The following is a 15,110-nucleotide window of genomic DNA, read 5'->3' on the forward strand; positions in this document are numbered from 1 at the left end:
AAAATAAATTCACAAATTTTATAATAACAATAAATTCATCAGGAACCAATGTCTCCTTTAGATCATCATGCATATGAAAAATTGTCTGCTATATATTATAACCTTTGTTTATGTGATAATGAAGTCCAGTTGATATTTTCACATGCCTAAGTAGACATTTGATATGTTTTATTTTGCTTCATGTTGCAATTTTAAGAGCCTGTGAAAGTATGGGTGGTGCTCAAGAAAGTTTTAACAAAAGGACTCTTCCATCAGTCATTTCTAGCTTCATCTATCTCTACCTTACGTCTCAATTGCACATCCTTTCATACTCACCATCTTAATACAATCAATGGCATCACTTTTTTTAAGAAATCTATTTTAATCTTACAACTATCAAATTCCAGATGCTTGCTAAGATAAGATAAGATAAGATAATCTATCTTTATATCTCAGGTTCATAACATACTGACATATCAATATCACCTCTGTGAAACATTCGCTATAACATATTAACTAAATGGATGTTTGCCACTGTGAATGATTGATTCTGATCTCTCAACACAAGTACAATTAATCATGAGTCATTATTAAATTACAGTACATGCTGGTCAAGATACTCTGTGTTAACATTTCTTCCTCTAGACACAAACAAGAGAAGACATGGTATTCCTGCTTAGTCATTGCTCCTTAGGTAAATCCAAATCCAAATGTAATCAGACCCGGTCTGGTCCTGTGATGATACATCAGGCCGGGTTCAGGGTTCAACCCATTTGTTTCAATCCAGCTTTTTAGGCACTTTAAGAATTATACCATCTGCAACTTGGCTACTTGTCCACTTCACCTTTTGTCAACCGAATCAAAGTGCCTCTTGCCAATGGATCAAGGAGAGAGAATGCCAATGACTTGGATCGCTCAACCCATTCCATTCTCAGCAATTATATTAATTTGTCCTATTTATCAATACACTATTCATTCCATCACTACCTCGTAGATGTTGAGGGTAGAGCATTGCATGGCACACTGGTATTTAGTGATGTGTTTTGGGTGTAAGCCATCTGCATAATCAATAGGACGACCATGGGACGACTGGGCAGTGGACATTTATTTTACATATTAGATCAATATTTCTTTGTCTATGCAGGACATTGCAATCATCCATGTGTGTGAAAAGACATATGATGAGGTGGTTTACACTGGTGGTTTACTGTAGAGTTTTCTATTTTATAAGAGGCAATGTCAGGCAGTGACAGTGGGTTTCATGCTAGGGGTTGCCTCTGGAAAAATCTGGAAAACCTCCTCATCTCCTCAAAAGTCACATTGCTGATTAATTGATGCTGACAAGTCATGGGTAAGGGAAGAAAAGACAATACATAAACATTTTTGGGTCCAACATTTCTGAATCTGAAGTAATATAATTCTTAAGATCAATCACTCAAGGTCACAAAAAAAACAAAATACAACTGAAAACGAAGTTCAGTAAATCTGCTTTTGTCTTACATCCCAGACTAAAAAGATATGTGCAACAAATTACCAAAACAAAACACCAAATTATAGGTATTTATCTGTGCTAAAGCAATTTCAGTTATATATCAAAAGTAATTATCTTACAAATTGCAGTGTGAGAAGATGAAGTTTGGTATTTGTGCCTTTCTTGCTGGGGGTGAACGCAGCAGCAGAGTTGCCTATAATTTGTATGTATTATAACTTATAACTAGTATAATGAGCAGTGGTAGAGGGGGGGTTGAATGGGTTTTTTCCCCCTGAAATGTTTTTTTTTTCCTTGTCAGTGCACAACTCATGTATCTGCGTGTGTTTATTAATTAGACTTTGACACTACATAGATTAAATTGAGATCCTTCAGGCAAATCCTGCTCTTGAACTGTTAATTGAAAATCAATAATGATCACAAGGTTACTAATCTGTTAATTCTGATCAATTTTGATTTGCACTGAGACAAAAAAATCTGCAGTATCATTTGGTTTGAATTATGGTTATTATGAAAACAAACTCAACCAAGTTTAGGTGCAGAAGTCATAGTCCAGTTATGTATCCCATAGTTTTGAGCAATTTCATTCAATCGCTCTATTAGCTCAAATTAACCCACGATATTTAACATGGCTTAAGTCTGCTAAACTCAAGTTCCTGTTTGAAAGTGCAAAACCACCCATGAAATTGTTTTCATTCTACAAAAAAAACAACAGAAGGATTCAGCTTGATCTTTGTTTGTGAGAAAATAGCTGATGGCTCTATAATCCCCACCATGGTCATAGCCGTTACTCCATTAAGATTGTATAGCTGGACCAATCTGTTTGGGTGGTGCTACACTCAACCATTATTGATTTCCAGACTGTCTATAAGTATTAACAACTAACTTATGCGGTGTCTGTGGCCAGTAGGTCAGTCTGCACTGTTTTCCAGGGATTAACCCTCCTAGTGGCTGTTGCCGCCAATGCATATTTAAAACAGAATAGAGCATTTATTGTAATGCAGTATAGTTCATAAAACCAAATTATTAATTTGAACAAAAATATGAATTTTTAAATTAGTAAATTAGATCAAAATAAAAAACATAGTTTCTGAAACGTTACAATGTATCATATCATACAATTTGTATGATATTGACAAGCAAACGCAAGCAAATAAGTTTTTATTTTTAAATTGTATTAAAATTCTATATTCAAAAGTCATATATTAATAGTAAGTACATTCGTCCAACATAATTTGATTCTCAACAACCTGCAAACAACTTTCTTTTTTACATTACTCTTTGAGACCCAAGGCCTGAAAGAAATAACGGTATTCAATGGCCACATTCTGACATATCAGAACATTAATTAAATGGTGTGATTCAAGGATGGCATAAAAGTCCTAAAAAGTCCAAGGGGCTTAATAATCAGCCATTCACTATTATTGTCTGCCACTGCGAACAACACCTTATTTGTTTTCTGCAAATAGTCAATTGTACTGAATAGTACAAAAAAAAACTTTCTTTGCTTTAGTAATATTTATTCTTTTGGAGTGTTTTATTTACATCCTTATTTGATATCTGTTTCAAATATAATGAGGACCAGTTAAAACAAAGCTAATAAACATTTGAATAAAATTGATTGGGACATAATTCTTCTGTTCTGCTTATTGCAGAAGCAATAAAAAGGTAAATGTCCCCTTACCATTTTTCAGATGCTGGGGTTGTAACAAACAAGATAAGTGTAATAAGTGTTTTTTAACACTATTTTGTTAACAACTACATTTATAAAAACACAGGATTGGAAGTACTGTGTGCTTACCTAAGCAATGGCCATCGCAAAAACCAAAATGCCTGAATAAACACTTCTCCCCAGAAAAAAATAATCCCACTACCTCATAAAGACTAATTAGGCTGCACACAATTAAATATTATATCCATTTTTATTTCAGGAATATGCGATGGAAGCTCTGTGCTGTCATCAAGAAGCTGTACAATGCCAAATCCTTTACAGATAGTTAACACTGAGATAAAAACTAAAAAGTATAGATATCTTGCTCGAAAATGAATTCTTTGTAAAGTCCTATCTCCACTGTTTGTTGCAAAGGTGACAGCTGGAGTTCCACACCGCAATGTCAAAAATGGAGTGGTGCAGAAGTATATTTTTGCTGTTGACCTTTTGCCCTCATTAAGAATTTATATGCCCACTGGAATCAATGATACTGTAGATATTTAATCTCGTTTCTCTGTGAGTAACCTTTTGATAACCTGGAGCAAAAGCAAGAAGTGTATCTAGTGTTTTTTTTTAGAAAAATAGGAGAAAAAAAATATGTAGTTAAATGGTTATTTCTCTTTATTTTGAGGGTGGGGAGTGGGCGGGATCTTAGATCATTCCAGCCAGCCAAGGAGGAAGAAAGAGTCCCACTGATCCCAGAATACACACCAGTATGAACATCCAGAGGAATATCCGGTCGATCACCATTGCCACATACTTCCAGTCCTCCTTCACCTAGAGGGAGATGGCACAGAGGGACATTTCAAATTTTGCACCACACTATCTTTTTTACCAGCTGTCACTTTTCACTCTTGATTTATTTCAAATGGCTGAATTTTTTCATGATGAAGCAATTATCACCATAATGTCATCACATCTTTGCTGTTGTCACTTATGAAAAATTCAAGGTTAAATAACTTCTGTCTCTTTGTTTTAAAGCCTGACAGGGGGCAGGGACTACTGTTGTTGTCATTAGTGGTTATTATCAACGAATACAAAAGTTTTTTGGAATAATGAATAATAACTAATAATCAGGAATACAATTCATTTTCCCAGTTGCATTTAATCTAAAGTTGTTTCATTATATACACTAGCTTGTTTTTGGCTTAGCAGTTTCCCTATTCCAATAAAATGTAAACTATGGCAATTATATCCAAAAGACTCTTTTTTTTTCACCATTTACATTTTTATGTTTATAATTGGAGGAAAAATTCAATAAAAACAGAGTTGACAATAGTGTTTGGTGTTCCATGACAATATCGAAATGTTTTGCTGTGGGTTGAATCTTGGAAAATGATATATTAAGTGATGTTTCATTAATGAACTGTTGTAAATTAGAATTTTATGTATTGTAGCTGTGCCAAGTCAAACAGATTTAGATAATCATTGCAATATGGTACTCTAATATGATTATAAATCTAATTATATCAAAGGCAATCATGGAATTGATTTTACATGTTCAAGTGAACATTATTGTTATAATGAGTCAGTTTTATAAAGCAATTACATAAATTATGTAACAAAATGTACAATTACTTAATGATCTGATCTTGTAGCAATATCGGTCTAATATTAATGATTGAAGTAATAACAAAATAATGCTTGGTATTTAACCAACACTGCCTGGTTGTGTTGTACCCTGATTGGTGGACATGAGTTGACTGCTTCACACTTGTTGGAACTCATTTGTATAAATCAAATTTCAGCTCTGATTCTGCAACTTTAATGTGCATATACCTATCATGTGCAGCATGTATGGTTCACTGGGTTCAATGCAAAATGAATGGGATCCGAGGACATCAAATCCAGGTAGTATTTGGTCTGTTTCCTCCTTGATTTCTGCTGGCCACCAGATGCATCACAATGCCCTTTCCTTCCCTGCACGGTAAATTCACACTGAAGTGTCTTGGAATAAATATACGATTTCAAGCGTTGTTTTGGGTTAGTGAAGCAAATCTGATTTGTACGAGCTGATTACAGAACAGCAATGGTGGTGAGAAATGATTAAACAAGGTTGTGAGGCTGCTCATAAACCCCACTTTTAGTTTTCAAACATCCATCCCTTTGAAGTAGCGTAAGTTTTTATTTCAAATAGCAATACTGTTCAGTCTCTGTATATTTTCATGCAGATGCAGACACCAGTCACTCAACCTTGTGGAAATGTGTGCTGTAATATGATTTAATGAAAGATGAACAGATATTAACAGCACAATAAATCATCTGTTGTAGTTTGTCACTTGCAGTTAAAGCTATCTTGTCTTCTTTTGGAACTTTGACTTAAGGCTCACCCTGTAAAATGAGAGTTTGAGTTGAATATGGACACTTAACAAAAACTGCAGATTTCGAAGAACAAAAAGTTACGAGACTATTTTATTTTATTTTATTTTACGTCAGTGAACCAAAAATTTGCATTGACAGCTATGTCTTGTTGTCCAGTGACAATGAATAAATAGGTTTGCGGTGCCTTTCGCCACCTTATAATGGGAGTGATATGGTAAAAATTTGATTTAAAAAATATTTCCAGGCAAAAATGTTATCTTGAGATTATCCAAATTACCATTTGGATAACTTCTCAAAATCCCCTTTCTCTCCCTATTAATTATATCATTGTATGTCCTCAAATAATACAACTGTAAGAAATCCAATACAAATAAAAAAAAGTGTTTATATCAGAATGTATATTATCTATAAGCCAATTGTATTGGGTTGACATTGGTCCCTGTTCCCCTGAGCTCACCACCCACTGGAAGGGCAAAGATGGTCGGGTGCAGTGTGAGCTGGGTTGTGGCCGGATCGGGGGACCTTGGCAGTCCAACCCTCGGTTGTAGAAGCCGTCTCTAAGGACATGGAATGTCCCCTCTCTGGCATGGAAGGAGCCCAACCTGGAGAGCGAGGCTGAGAGATTCCTTCTACATTCAGACTCAGCATTAGGTCTGGAACAGGCTTCTTGAGAGGGACTGGACTCTTTTTCTACTTTGGAGTTGCCCCTGATGAGAGGCATCAGGCAGGTATGGGCATATTGATTGCCCCCCGACTCAGTGCCTGTATGGGGTTCAACCCGGTGGATGAGAGGGTAGCCTCCCTCCACCTTCAGGTGGGGGGGACGGGTTATGACTGTTGTTTGCAGCTATGCACCCAGTTTACCCATCCTCCTCAGGGAGACCATGGGGAACAACTTCCAGTGGGCTTTGAGGAGATTCTGGTCCCTCATCCAGTGGCTCAGGAGGGGGAAGCTGTGCTCTGTCAACACTGTACAGTTGGATCAGGGCACTGTTGACTTCAACTTGAGAAGTCGTGGATCGATGGAAGGAATACTTCTGAGACCTCTTCAATCCCGTAAAAATGCATTCCAATGAAGAAGCAGAGCCAGGGTACTCTGGAGCAGACACGCCTATTTCCGGGGCTGAAGTTGCTGAAGTAGTCAAAAAACTCTTCAGTAGCAGGGCCCCACGAATGGATGAGGTCTGCCCTGGGTTCCTAAAGGCTGTGGATGTTGTAGGGCTGTCCTGTCTGATACGCCTCTACAGCATTTTCTGTGGATGTCGGGGACAGTGCAGCTGGACTGGCAGACCAGGGAAGTGATCTTCAAAAGGGGGATCACCACCCTGGTGACCCTGAAAGGGGGGCCGAAGGGTGCGTTTCTACTACAGGGGGATCACACTCAGCCTACCTGGTAAGGTCTATTCAGTGGAGCTGGAGAGGAGGGTCCACCAAGTCGTTGAACCTCAGATCCAGAGGGAACAGTGTGGTTTTTGTCCTGGTCATGGAACAGTGGACCACCTCCACACCCTCAGCAGGGTCCTCGAGGGAGCATGGTAGTTTGCCCAACCAGTCAACATGTGTTTTGTGGATCTGGAGAAGGCATTTGACCGTGTCCCGCGGCGCGGGCAATCCTGTGGGGGTGCTCCGGGAATATGGGGTACCGAACATTTGTTATATGGGCTGTTCAGTCCCTGTATGACCGGTCTCGGAGCTTGGTCTGCATTGCCAGTCATAAGTCAGACTTGTTTCCAGTGAGAGTTTGACTCCTCCAGGGCTGCCCTTTATAGGTGCAGCCAGGTCATTGAGGGGATCTGGTTTGGTGGCCACAGGTATGAGTCTCTGCTTTTTGCAGATGATATGGTTCTTTTGGCTTCATCGGTCCATGATCTCCAGCTCTCACTGGAGTGGTTTGCAGCCAAATGTGAAGCGGGCAGGATGAGGATCAGAGCCTCCAAATCCGAGACCAGGGTGCTCAACTGGAAACAGGTGGAGTGCACACTCTGAGTCGGGGAAGAGGTCCTGCCCCAAGAGGAGGAGTTCAAGTATCTCAGGGTCTTGTTCACAAGTGAGGGAAGGATGGAGCGGGAGATCGACAGGTGGATTGGTGTAGCATCTGCAGTGATGCCAACTCTGTACTGGTCTATCATGGTGATGAAGGAGCTGAGCCAGAAGGCAAAGCTCTCAATTTACAGGGTGATCTATGTTCCTATCGTCACCTATGGTCACGAGCTATGGGTAGTGACCAAAAGAATGGGATTGTGGATACAAGCAGCTGAAATGCCACCAGGAGGGTGGCGGGACTCTCCCCTAGAGATAGGGTGTGAAGTTAAGCCATCCGAGAGGAGCTCAGAGTAGTTGCTGCTCCTCCGCATAGAGAGGTGTGAGATGAGGTGGCTGGGGCATCTGGTCAGGCTTCTTCCTTGACACCTCCCAGGGGAGGTATTCTGGGCATGTCCGCCAAGCAGGAGGCCATGGGGAAGACCTCGGACACACTGGCGAGACTATGCCTCTAGGGTGGCCTGGGAATGTCTTGGGATCCCCCCAGAGGAGCTGGACCATGTGGCTAGGGAGAGGGAAGTCTGGGCTTCTCTGCTTCGGCTGCTGCCCCCACAACCCAACTTTGGATAAGCAGCAGAAAATGGATGGATAGATGGATTGTATTGGGTTATTCAGTATTTCTTATGTGATGCCTCCTCCATAGTTCTGTTTCAGAAAACAAAATAGTTTAAGTCTGAGTGTTCCTTAATCCTCAAAACATCATGGGTAATTTATTTTCTGCATGACTACCTCTCCTATTATTGTCTTTTTGTGAATGAAAAACAAGAAGGCATGTAAATGTGTCCATGGTGGGAAGATACATATTTTTTATTCTTTTAACTTGTACTTCCATTGTTTCTATATTCCCATATTTATGCTACAAGAATGCAGGATACAGTTGAGCTTATAAGCTGTAAGAAGGGGGTTTCAGGCTGAATAATAAGCTGCTGATGATGGAGACACTTTTTCTACCATAATCTCAAAATCAACACTTTCAATCCCTCTGTGTGTTTTTCTGCCTTCTGCTGTACAATGTTTTATTTAGGCAAGAGAAATCTGTGGGTTGGCACAGGTGATACAGTTTTGATCTGGCCCCCAGAGGGTAAAGAGTTAGATGTGATGGTACACAAAATATACACAGGAAGCTCTTAGGGAAAAGCTTCTTATACACATTAACAAGTATCAGGGGATACAGAGAAGGAACAAAAAGTGTTGTTCTTTGAGGTTCATTATTAGTTTGGAAGTGTAGTGCAATATTTTATTGCAATTAGTTCAACTTGTAAAATTATGAAAAGGGGTTGAATATGAGAAAAAAATATCTGTTATTCCTTTGAATTAGTCTGTTTTGGACAGATGAGGTGATTATTTTGAATACCTGAAACACTGAGTAATTAAAAAAAGAGATAAATTATTGAGGAAGTGAATTTATAATGATTTGCAAGTTTGGAGTTGGCTGATATGGCTAAATACTGTATCACAATGCTATATCATACTTCAGTAATTATAATAAGGGAGACTTTTTCTGCTGAAAATGTTGAGTGTGGTATTGTTAAAAACATTTTTTGGGGGGATAAAGATTTCCCTTCCACCTATGCTACTTTTTGGAGGATATAATGATACATCATTACAATTGTAAGGTAAAAATGTTTGGAATGGATTGTTGCTGCCTAATCTGTATGTCAACAGAGAAACTGTCTGTGAGTCATAGAGCTGTTAATTGACAGCCATTCATTCCTCACTTGTCAGTGGCTATGGTTGTCTGTCAAATAGGGATGAATCACAGTTTGGATTTGTTAATCCAAACGAAGCTTACATGTGTGTGATGGTGAACTTAATTACCGTGAATTCTTTTCATTGCTAGATCATCGCATTGGCTGAACCCAATAATTTCACTGATCATTTCATAAAAGTAATTCTACAAGTAAACATTGTAACCTTACTACACAGTACACTGTGGCTGCAGTGACAACAGTTTTTTTTCCGTAATTTTTCTATTCATTTTCATGATTTACTTTTCATTCATATTCAAAACAAAATCATCCTGAACTTCTGACTAAGTTCTTGGAGGGTGTAGTACCTTATAAGCAAATAAAAAACAAGAACATTTAATTAAAAGAGTGATTTTCTTTTTTAACTTATCCTAACGTTTCACTGGTAAACACTTTAGAATTGTCAGACTCACAAAACAAGATAAATTAATGCTATTGATGACTGTATTTCACAGCAAATACTTCTCTTTAATCTTTCAATAAAAATATTTCAAGTGCTTAATGAATCCCCTAAACTCAGGGGTGTTTTCTAATTTAGATACAAAGTAAATTGTTTTACCATCTTGTAATGTGGCTCTGCAAGGAAGATTAAATTTGAGAAGATAGAGTGTGTGACATTCCCACCCATTTACAATTACACCTTAGTTATCAAGGGGAAATTACTAAGGTGGGACTAAACTCACATTCAGCACTTTTGGCTGCTCTCAATGCTACTAAAAATATCCACCACAAGTCCTTTCTTTCAAAGTAAAAAGCGACACCTGTTCACCACAAGCTAAAAAATCTGTATTCAAATACAAAACATAGATTAGTATCTGGAAAGTGACTTAAGCCAAAGTAGACAGCTTTTTGGCTGTTGTGAATTAAGCGGATCTCAATAAATTCAAGCAAAGTGTAAAAGTACTCAGAAATTAAATAGAATAGAGAATAAAAAAATTCTATCAACTTACAGAGAAGTCTTCATCCTCTGCTCTAAGATGATCAGCGATGTATTGAACTCCATCAATGGCATGTTGCATGGCTGGTGATATATTTGGAACGAACGGCTCAAGCCGGGTAGCTGGGGATTTAGTCCACTCTGCTTTGTGGGTTTGTGCAAGGTAATCCAGGGAGACCTGTTTCTTCTCTCGCACAGCATTCCACATGGTCCCAGGCCCATCATCATGGAGACAGCAGTACTGAAAGCTGTGAGAGCGGCATCGATGTCCACTTTCCTGGGGAAACTCCCTCTGTTGGTCAAACATTTGCTCTGCACTGAGGGAACGGCCATTTGGGGCCAGAGTATTATTTTCCTGTCCAGACAAGCTGCTTAGGGGGCCAAGTGGCAAAGTTGGTGGTAAAGACAGTTGGGAAGAGTATGGGGCTGAATACTGACCGGCTGAGGACCTACAGAAAAGACTGGCCTCAAGAGAATGGTCTTTCGTATTGAGGTCCTCACAGGGAGAGGGTGGTTCGGACGGGGAACAGACCAGAATGTTTGGACTGTCAGATGGTGTCTTTGGGAGGCTATTGTGTCCTTGTTCTATTGTTCTCAGCTCTGTCTCAAAGCCCATCCAAAAAGCTTGCGAGTTGCCTGTTGCAGATACTGCAGTTGGTAGATGCATCATCTCAATAAGCTTCCTGCAGTGCTGCTTTGCTGTGCCTGGGGGGCGCTTCATGAAGAGGACTCGAGGAACCAGGTCTAAAAATACCCTCCGCACCCAATGGGGCATTCCATGTGTTTGAGGGGATCGGTGATGTACATTTAAAACAAAGACAGTAATTATAATTGAAAGAGTGACAAAGACCATAGTGAAAAGCAGATATTCACCGATCAGTGGAATCACAAGTGATGTAGAAGGTATTATCTCTGTAATCAGTAGGAGGAATACGGTTAATGATAGTAGCACTGAGATACACAAAGTGATCTTCTCCCCACATTGTGATGGCAAATAAAATACTAGCACAGTCAAACAGGAGATGAGCAGACACGGAATGATCAAGTTAATGGTGTAGAACAATGGAAGCCTCCGGATGATGAAGTAGTAAGTGATGTCTGCATAAATCTCAGTGCAGCACTCGTACTTTTTGGTATTGTACTTGCCCACTGCATTTACAATGACCCATTCGCCGCTCTCCCAGTAGTCCATCTGGTCCACATCACTGGCCATGCTAATCAGATCAATCTTTGCCCGATCGTAGGTCCACGAGCCAAACTTCATCTTGCAGCTTTGCTGATCAAAGGGGAAAAAGGTGACATCTATGCTACATGAAGACTTGTAAATGGCTGGTGGCATCCACTTAATTCGACCATCATAGAAAAGATGTGCCTTAGTGAGGTGAGTTACTGCAAAGTCGCCGTCAGCACTGCAGAAGGACAAAAAAAAATGTAAAAAGGGAAGATAAAAATCACTATTGAATTTTGAATGAACCTCAATACATTCATTAAAGAAAAACAATTAAATGCATAACATACATTAACCTACAAGCAGAAAACCAGATGAGGGATGAAAATTTGTCCTGTCACATGCAGACACAGGGTACCAACAACATACTTTTAACTTCACTTGCAACCCTCCAGTTTACCATAACAAAAGTAAAACAGACTTTCTGGACATAAGATGAAAAATAGAGTTTCAAACACATAATTTTCATTCATTATATAGGTCCTTTAAAATTGCAACACGTTCTTCTGAAAAACATAATTTGGCTATTTAACGACTTTGCTCTAATGAAAAGAACCAAGTTACCTCTATTGCTTTCTCTTTCTGCTTTTTTCTTGCAAAGTATATGACATGTATCAGTATATAAGTCCGTTGGTAACTTACTTTGTGTGGCTTGGGATGACTAAAATACTCATATTATTTTTAATATAATCTTTAGACATGATTTATAACCAAGGACACCCACTAAGCTATCCACTTTTGAGGCCTCACAAACTAAAAATGTGATATTCAGTCATCAGTAAATCATAAATTGGATCTGATGTGAAAAAGTATCAGAATTTATTTATTTTATTTGATTATTTTTGTCATTTCATTCATTCATTACTATAATATACTATGTTATGCTATTACTATTATTATTTTTATCTATTATATTGTTATATGTGTTATCTATTATATATTGTTATACATATTATTATCTATTATTGTTATGTTTTACTTGAAACTCTGGCACAACAATTTCCTTCGGGATAAATAAAGTTGTTATTATTCTTATTCTTATAACTATACTGCTTACAGAGATGAAGATTTTGAGGTTCTCTTTGGGAGGGACCAGGATGGATAGGATCAGGAATGAGTCTATCAGAGGAGCAGCACATGTTAGATGTTTTGGAGAGAAGGTCAGAGATGCTAGACTGGGATGGTTCGGTCATCACAGAGGAGGGATAGTGAATATATTTGTAGACGGATCCTGGAATTTGAACTCCCAGGCAGGAGGTCTCAAGGAAGACCAAAGACAAGATTTATGGACGTAGTGAGAGAAGATATGAAGGTAGTTGGTGTGAGAGAAGAGGCAACAGAGAATAAGGTTTGATAGAGAAAGTTGATTCACTGTGGCGACCCCTGAAGGGAAAAGCCAAAAGAAGGAGGACGAGGAGGAGAAGAAAAGGAAGAAGGAGAAGGAGAAGATACTGCTTATACCGAAGTGATGCAGGTAACATCGGTCAAGAGGCAGGTAGATCTTGTCGATCACTGTCGATCACTGAAATACAACCATTTCTCCAGTCATTTCCATGTCTTGGCAATTTGGTATATTCAATGAACCTCTGAAGAACAGCACCACTGGGTTACGCTTTACCTTATATTTATCTTACTTGTGTCATACTCTCTTTATTTTAAGCGGTTGTTTAAATGGCATTTCCTCTATGTTGTATCCGTCCTATATTTTATCAAGAGAAAAGTCATTCTTTTATAAAGATGAGGAATTGACATCTATCTTTGGCAAATTCTGTTTTGTCCACTTCTGATGCATGTAGAATTAATACTGAACTAGGATTTACCTCCTTTAGAGGGATGTATATCTACCTGATGCAGTCACACTGTCTCACAGTTTTCATCAGAAGCTTTTTGAAGCACATCCAATAACATTTCATCTCCTAATTCCCAGCCTAATGCATTGCCATGTCCCAAGCTTTGTTTATAAACACATCCATTAGGGCTGACTTGCGTCACATTTTTTCAGCTACATTACTTTATGACATTGGCACAGGACAAGATGTTTTGCGGAACCGCAAGACCTTCATGTCTTCCACCCGAGGTAAAGGCATCTGTTGCGATTAGAGAGTCACATTTCCAACATTACTTTATTAATCCCTTGCGGTGTATTCCTCTCTGCATTTAACCCATCATGGATGAACCATGAGCAGTTGGCTGCCATCTAGCGGCGCCGAGGGAGCAGTTAGTGTCTTGCTCAACAACCATTAGACAACACTAGTAGGAGCCAGGAATCAAACCGGAAATGTTTGACGCCACGCCGTCCACTTAGATCCTGTTTTGGCATTTTTGCCTTGAGAATACCAGCTACCACTGTGGATGAAGACACTCAATTTTTTCACATTAAATCATGCAAGCTACTGGACAAGATCCTCACTTGTTGTAAAGGACAATATCAGGCCTCCAGATAATCTCTGATGGTATACGAATGGAGGTGACATTGTCATAGTCCTCTGGTTTCCAGCGGAGTTTGTAATCATTCCACTCCTGCCAGAGAAAATGTAATAATTAACCTCATGTAAGATTCTTTCTTCAGCCAGTTTTTTGCATCTGATCTTTACTTACTTGCTTGACCCAGACATTTGTGGTCATCATTTGGTTCTTCTCATCCTTGTTGAATATAAACAGAAAAAACATATCATTGAAGTCCATATTCCTTCAAAAAAAGTCACTGGGCATCCCGAAATTTGGGGTTTTAAATTTCTGCTAATTTATTCATAACCATGAATTGTATATAAAATCACTCAACGCACATAATAACTTAAAAAAGTCAGAGTTAAGTATAAAGTGATTACATGAAATTTGGACTATGTGATCAGATTCCAAAGAAACACACTCAGGGACATATTTAAGTTTACTGGTACATATATACACACACACACACGTATGCACCTACACACACACACACACACAGACATGCACCCACACACACACAAAGATATACATATACATGTATGTATGTATGTATATATATATATATACACATAAAGATGAGGTAAGACAGGAATCTCAATGGACCATGATCCATGATTTTTGCAGATGACATCGTGATCTGTAGTGAGAGCAGAGAACAGGTTGGGGAAAATCTAGAGAGGTGGGGGTATGTGCTGGAAAGGAGAGGAATGAAGATTAGTCGCAGCAAGACAGCGTATATGTGTGTGAATAAGAGGAACCTAGATGGAACGGCGAGGTTACAGGGAGTGGAGATCAAGAAGTTGGAGGATTTCAGGTACTTGGGGTTAACAGTCCAGAGCAGCAGAGAGTGTGGAAAAGAGGTGAAGAAGCGGGTTTAAGCAGGTTGGAACAGGTGGAGAAAAGTGTCAGGAGTACGATGCGATAGAAGACTATCAACCATCAACCACATGAAAGGAAAGGTGTACAAGACAAGGGTGAGACCAGCGATGCTGTAAGACAGAAGGCAGAGCTTGAGGTCACAGAGAGGAAGATGCTAAGGTTCTCTTCGGGAGTGACAATGATGGATAGGATCAGGAATGAGTATCAGGGGAATATCGCATGTTAGATGTTTTGGAGAGAAGGTCAGAGAACCCAGACTGAGATGAGTCAGTCATGTACAGAGAAGGGTTAGTGAATATGTTGGTAGACAGATGCTGGAATTTGAACTG

At 39.1% G+C, this 15,110-nt stretch overlaps 1 protein-coding gene across 1 annotated transcript in view; it reads right to left on the bottom strand.

The window, feature by feature from the left end:
- Positions 1 to 3,830: 3,830 nt before the first annotated feature.
- Positions 3,831 to 15,110, bottom strand: part of LOC147227319 (neuronal acetylcholine receptor subunit alpha-4-like) — a 34,799-nt gene continuing 23,519 nt past the window's right edge. Inside the window, exons 4-7 of the mRNA XM_086159999.1 lie at positions 14,053 to 14,097; positions 13,865 to 13,974; positions 10,240 to 11,635; positions 3,831 to 3,956 (exon numbers count right to left, since the gene is read on the bottom strand). Coding sequence (XP_086016125.1) covers positions 3,831 to 3,956; positions 10,240 to 11,635; positions 13,865 to 13,974; positions 14,053 to 14,097 — 1,677 coding nt within the window. The remainder of the gene's footprint in view (positions 3,957 to 10,239; positions 11,636 to 13,864; positions 13,975 to 14,052; positions 14,098 to 15,110) is intronic.

This window comes from Fistularia commersonii, chromosome 14 (genome assembly GCF_037954325.1).
Source record: "Fistularia commersonii isolate RoL2024-O1a breed Wild chromosome 14, RoL_Fcom_v1.0, whole genome shotgun sequence".
In the NCBI taxonomy this organism is placed as follows: domain Eukaryota; kingdom Metazoa; phylum Chordata; class Actinopteri; order Syngnathiformes; family Fistulariidae; genus Fistularia; species Fistularia commersonii.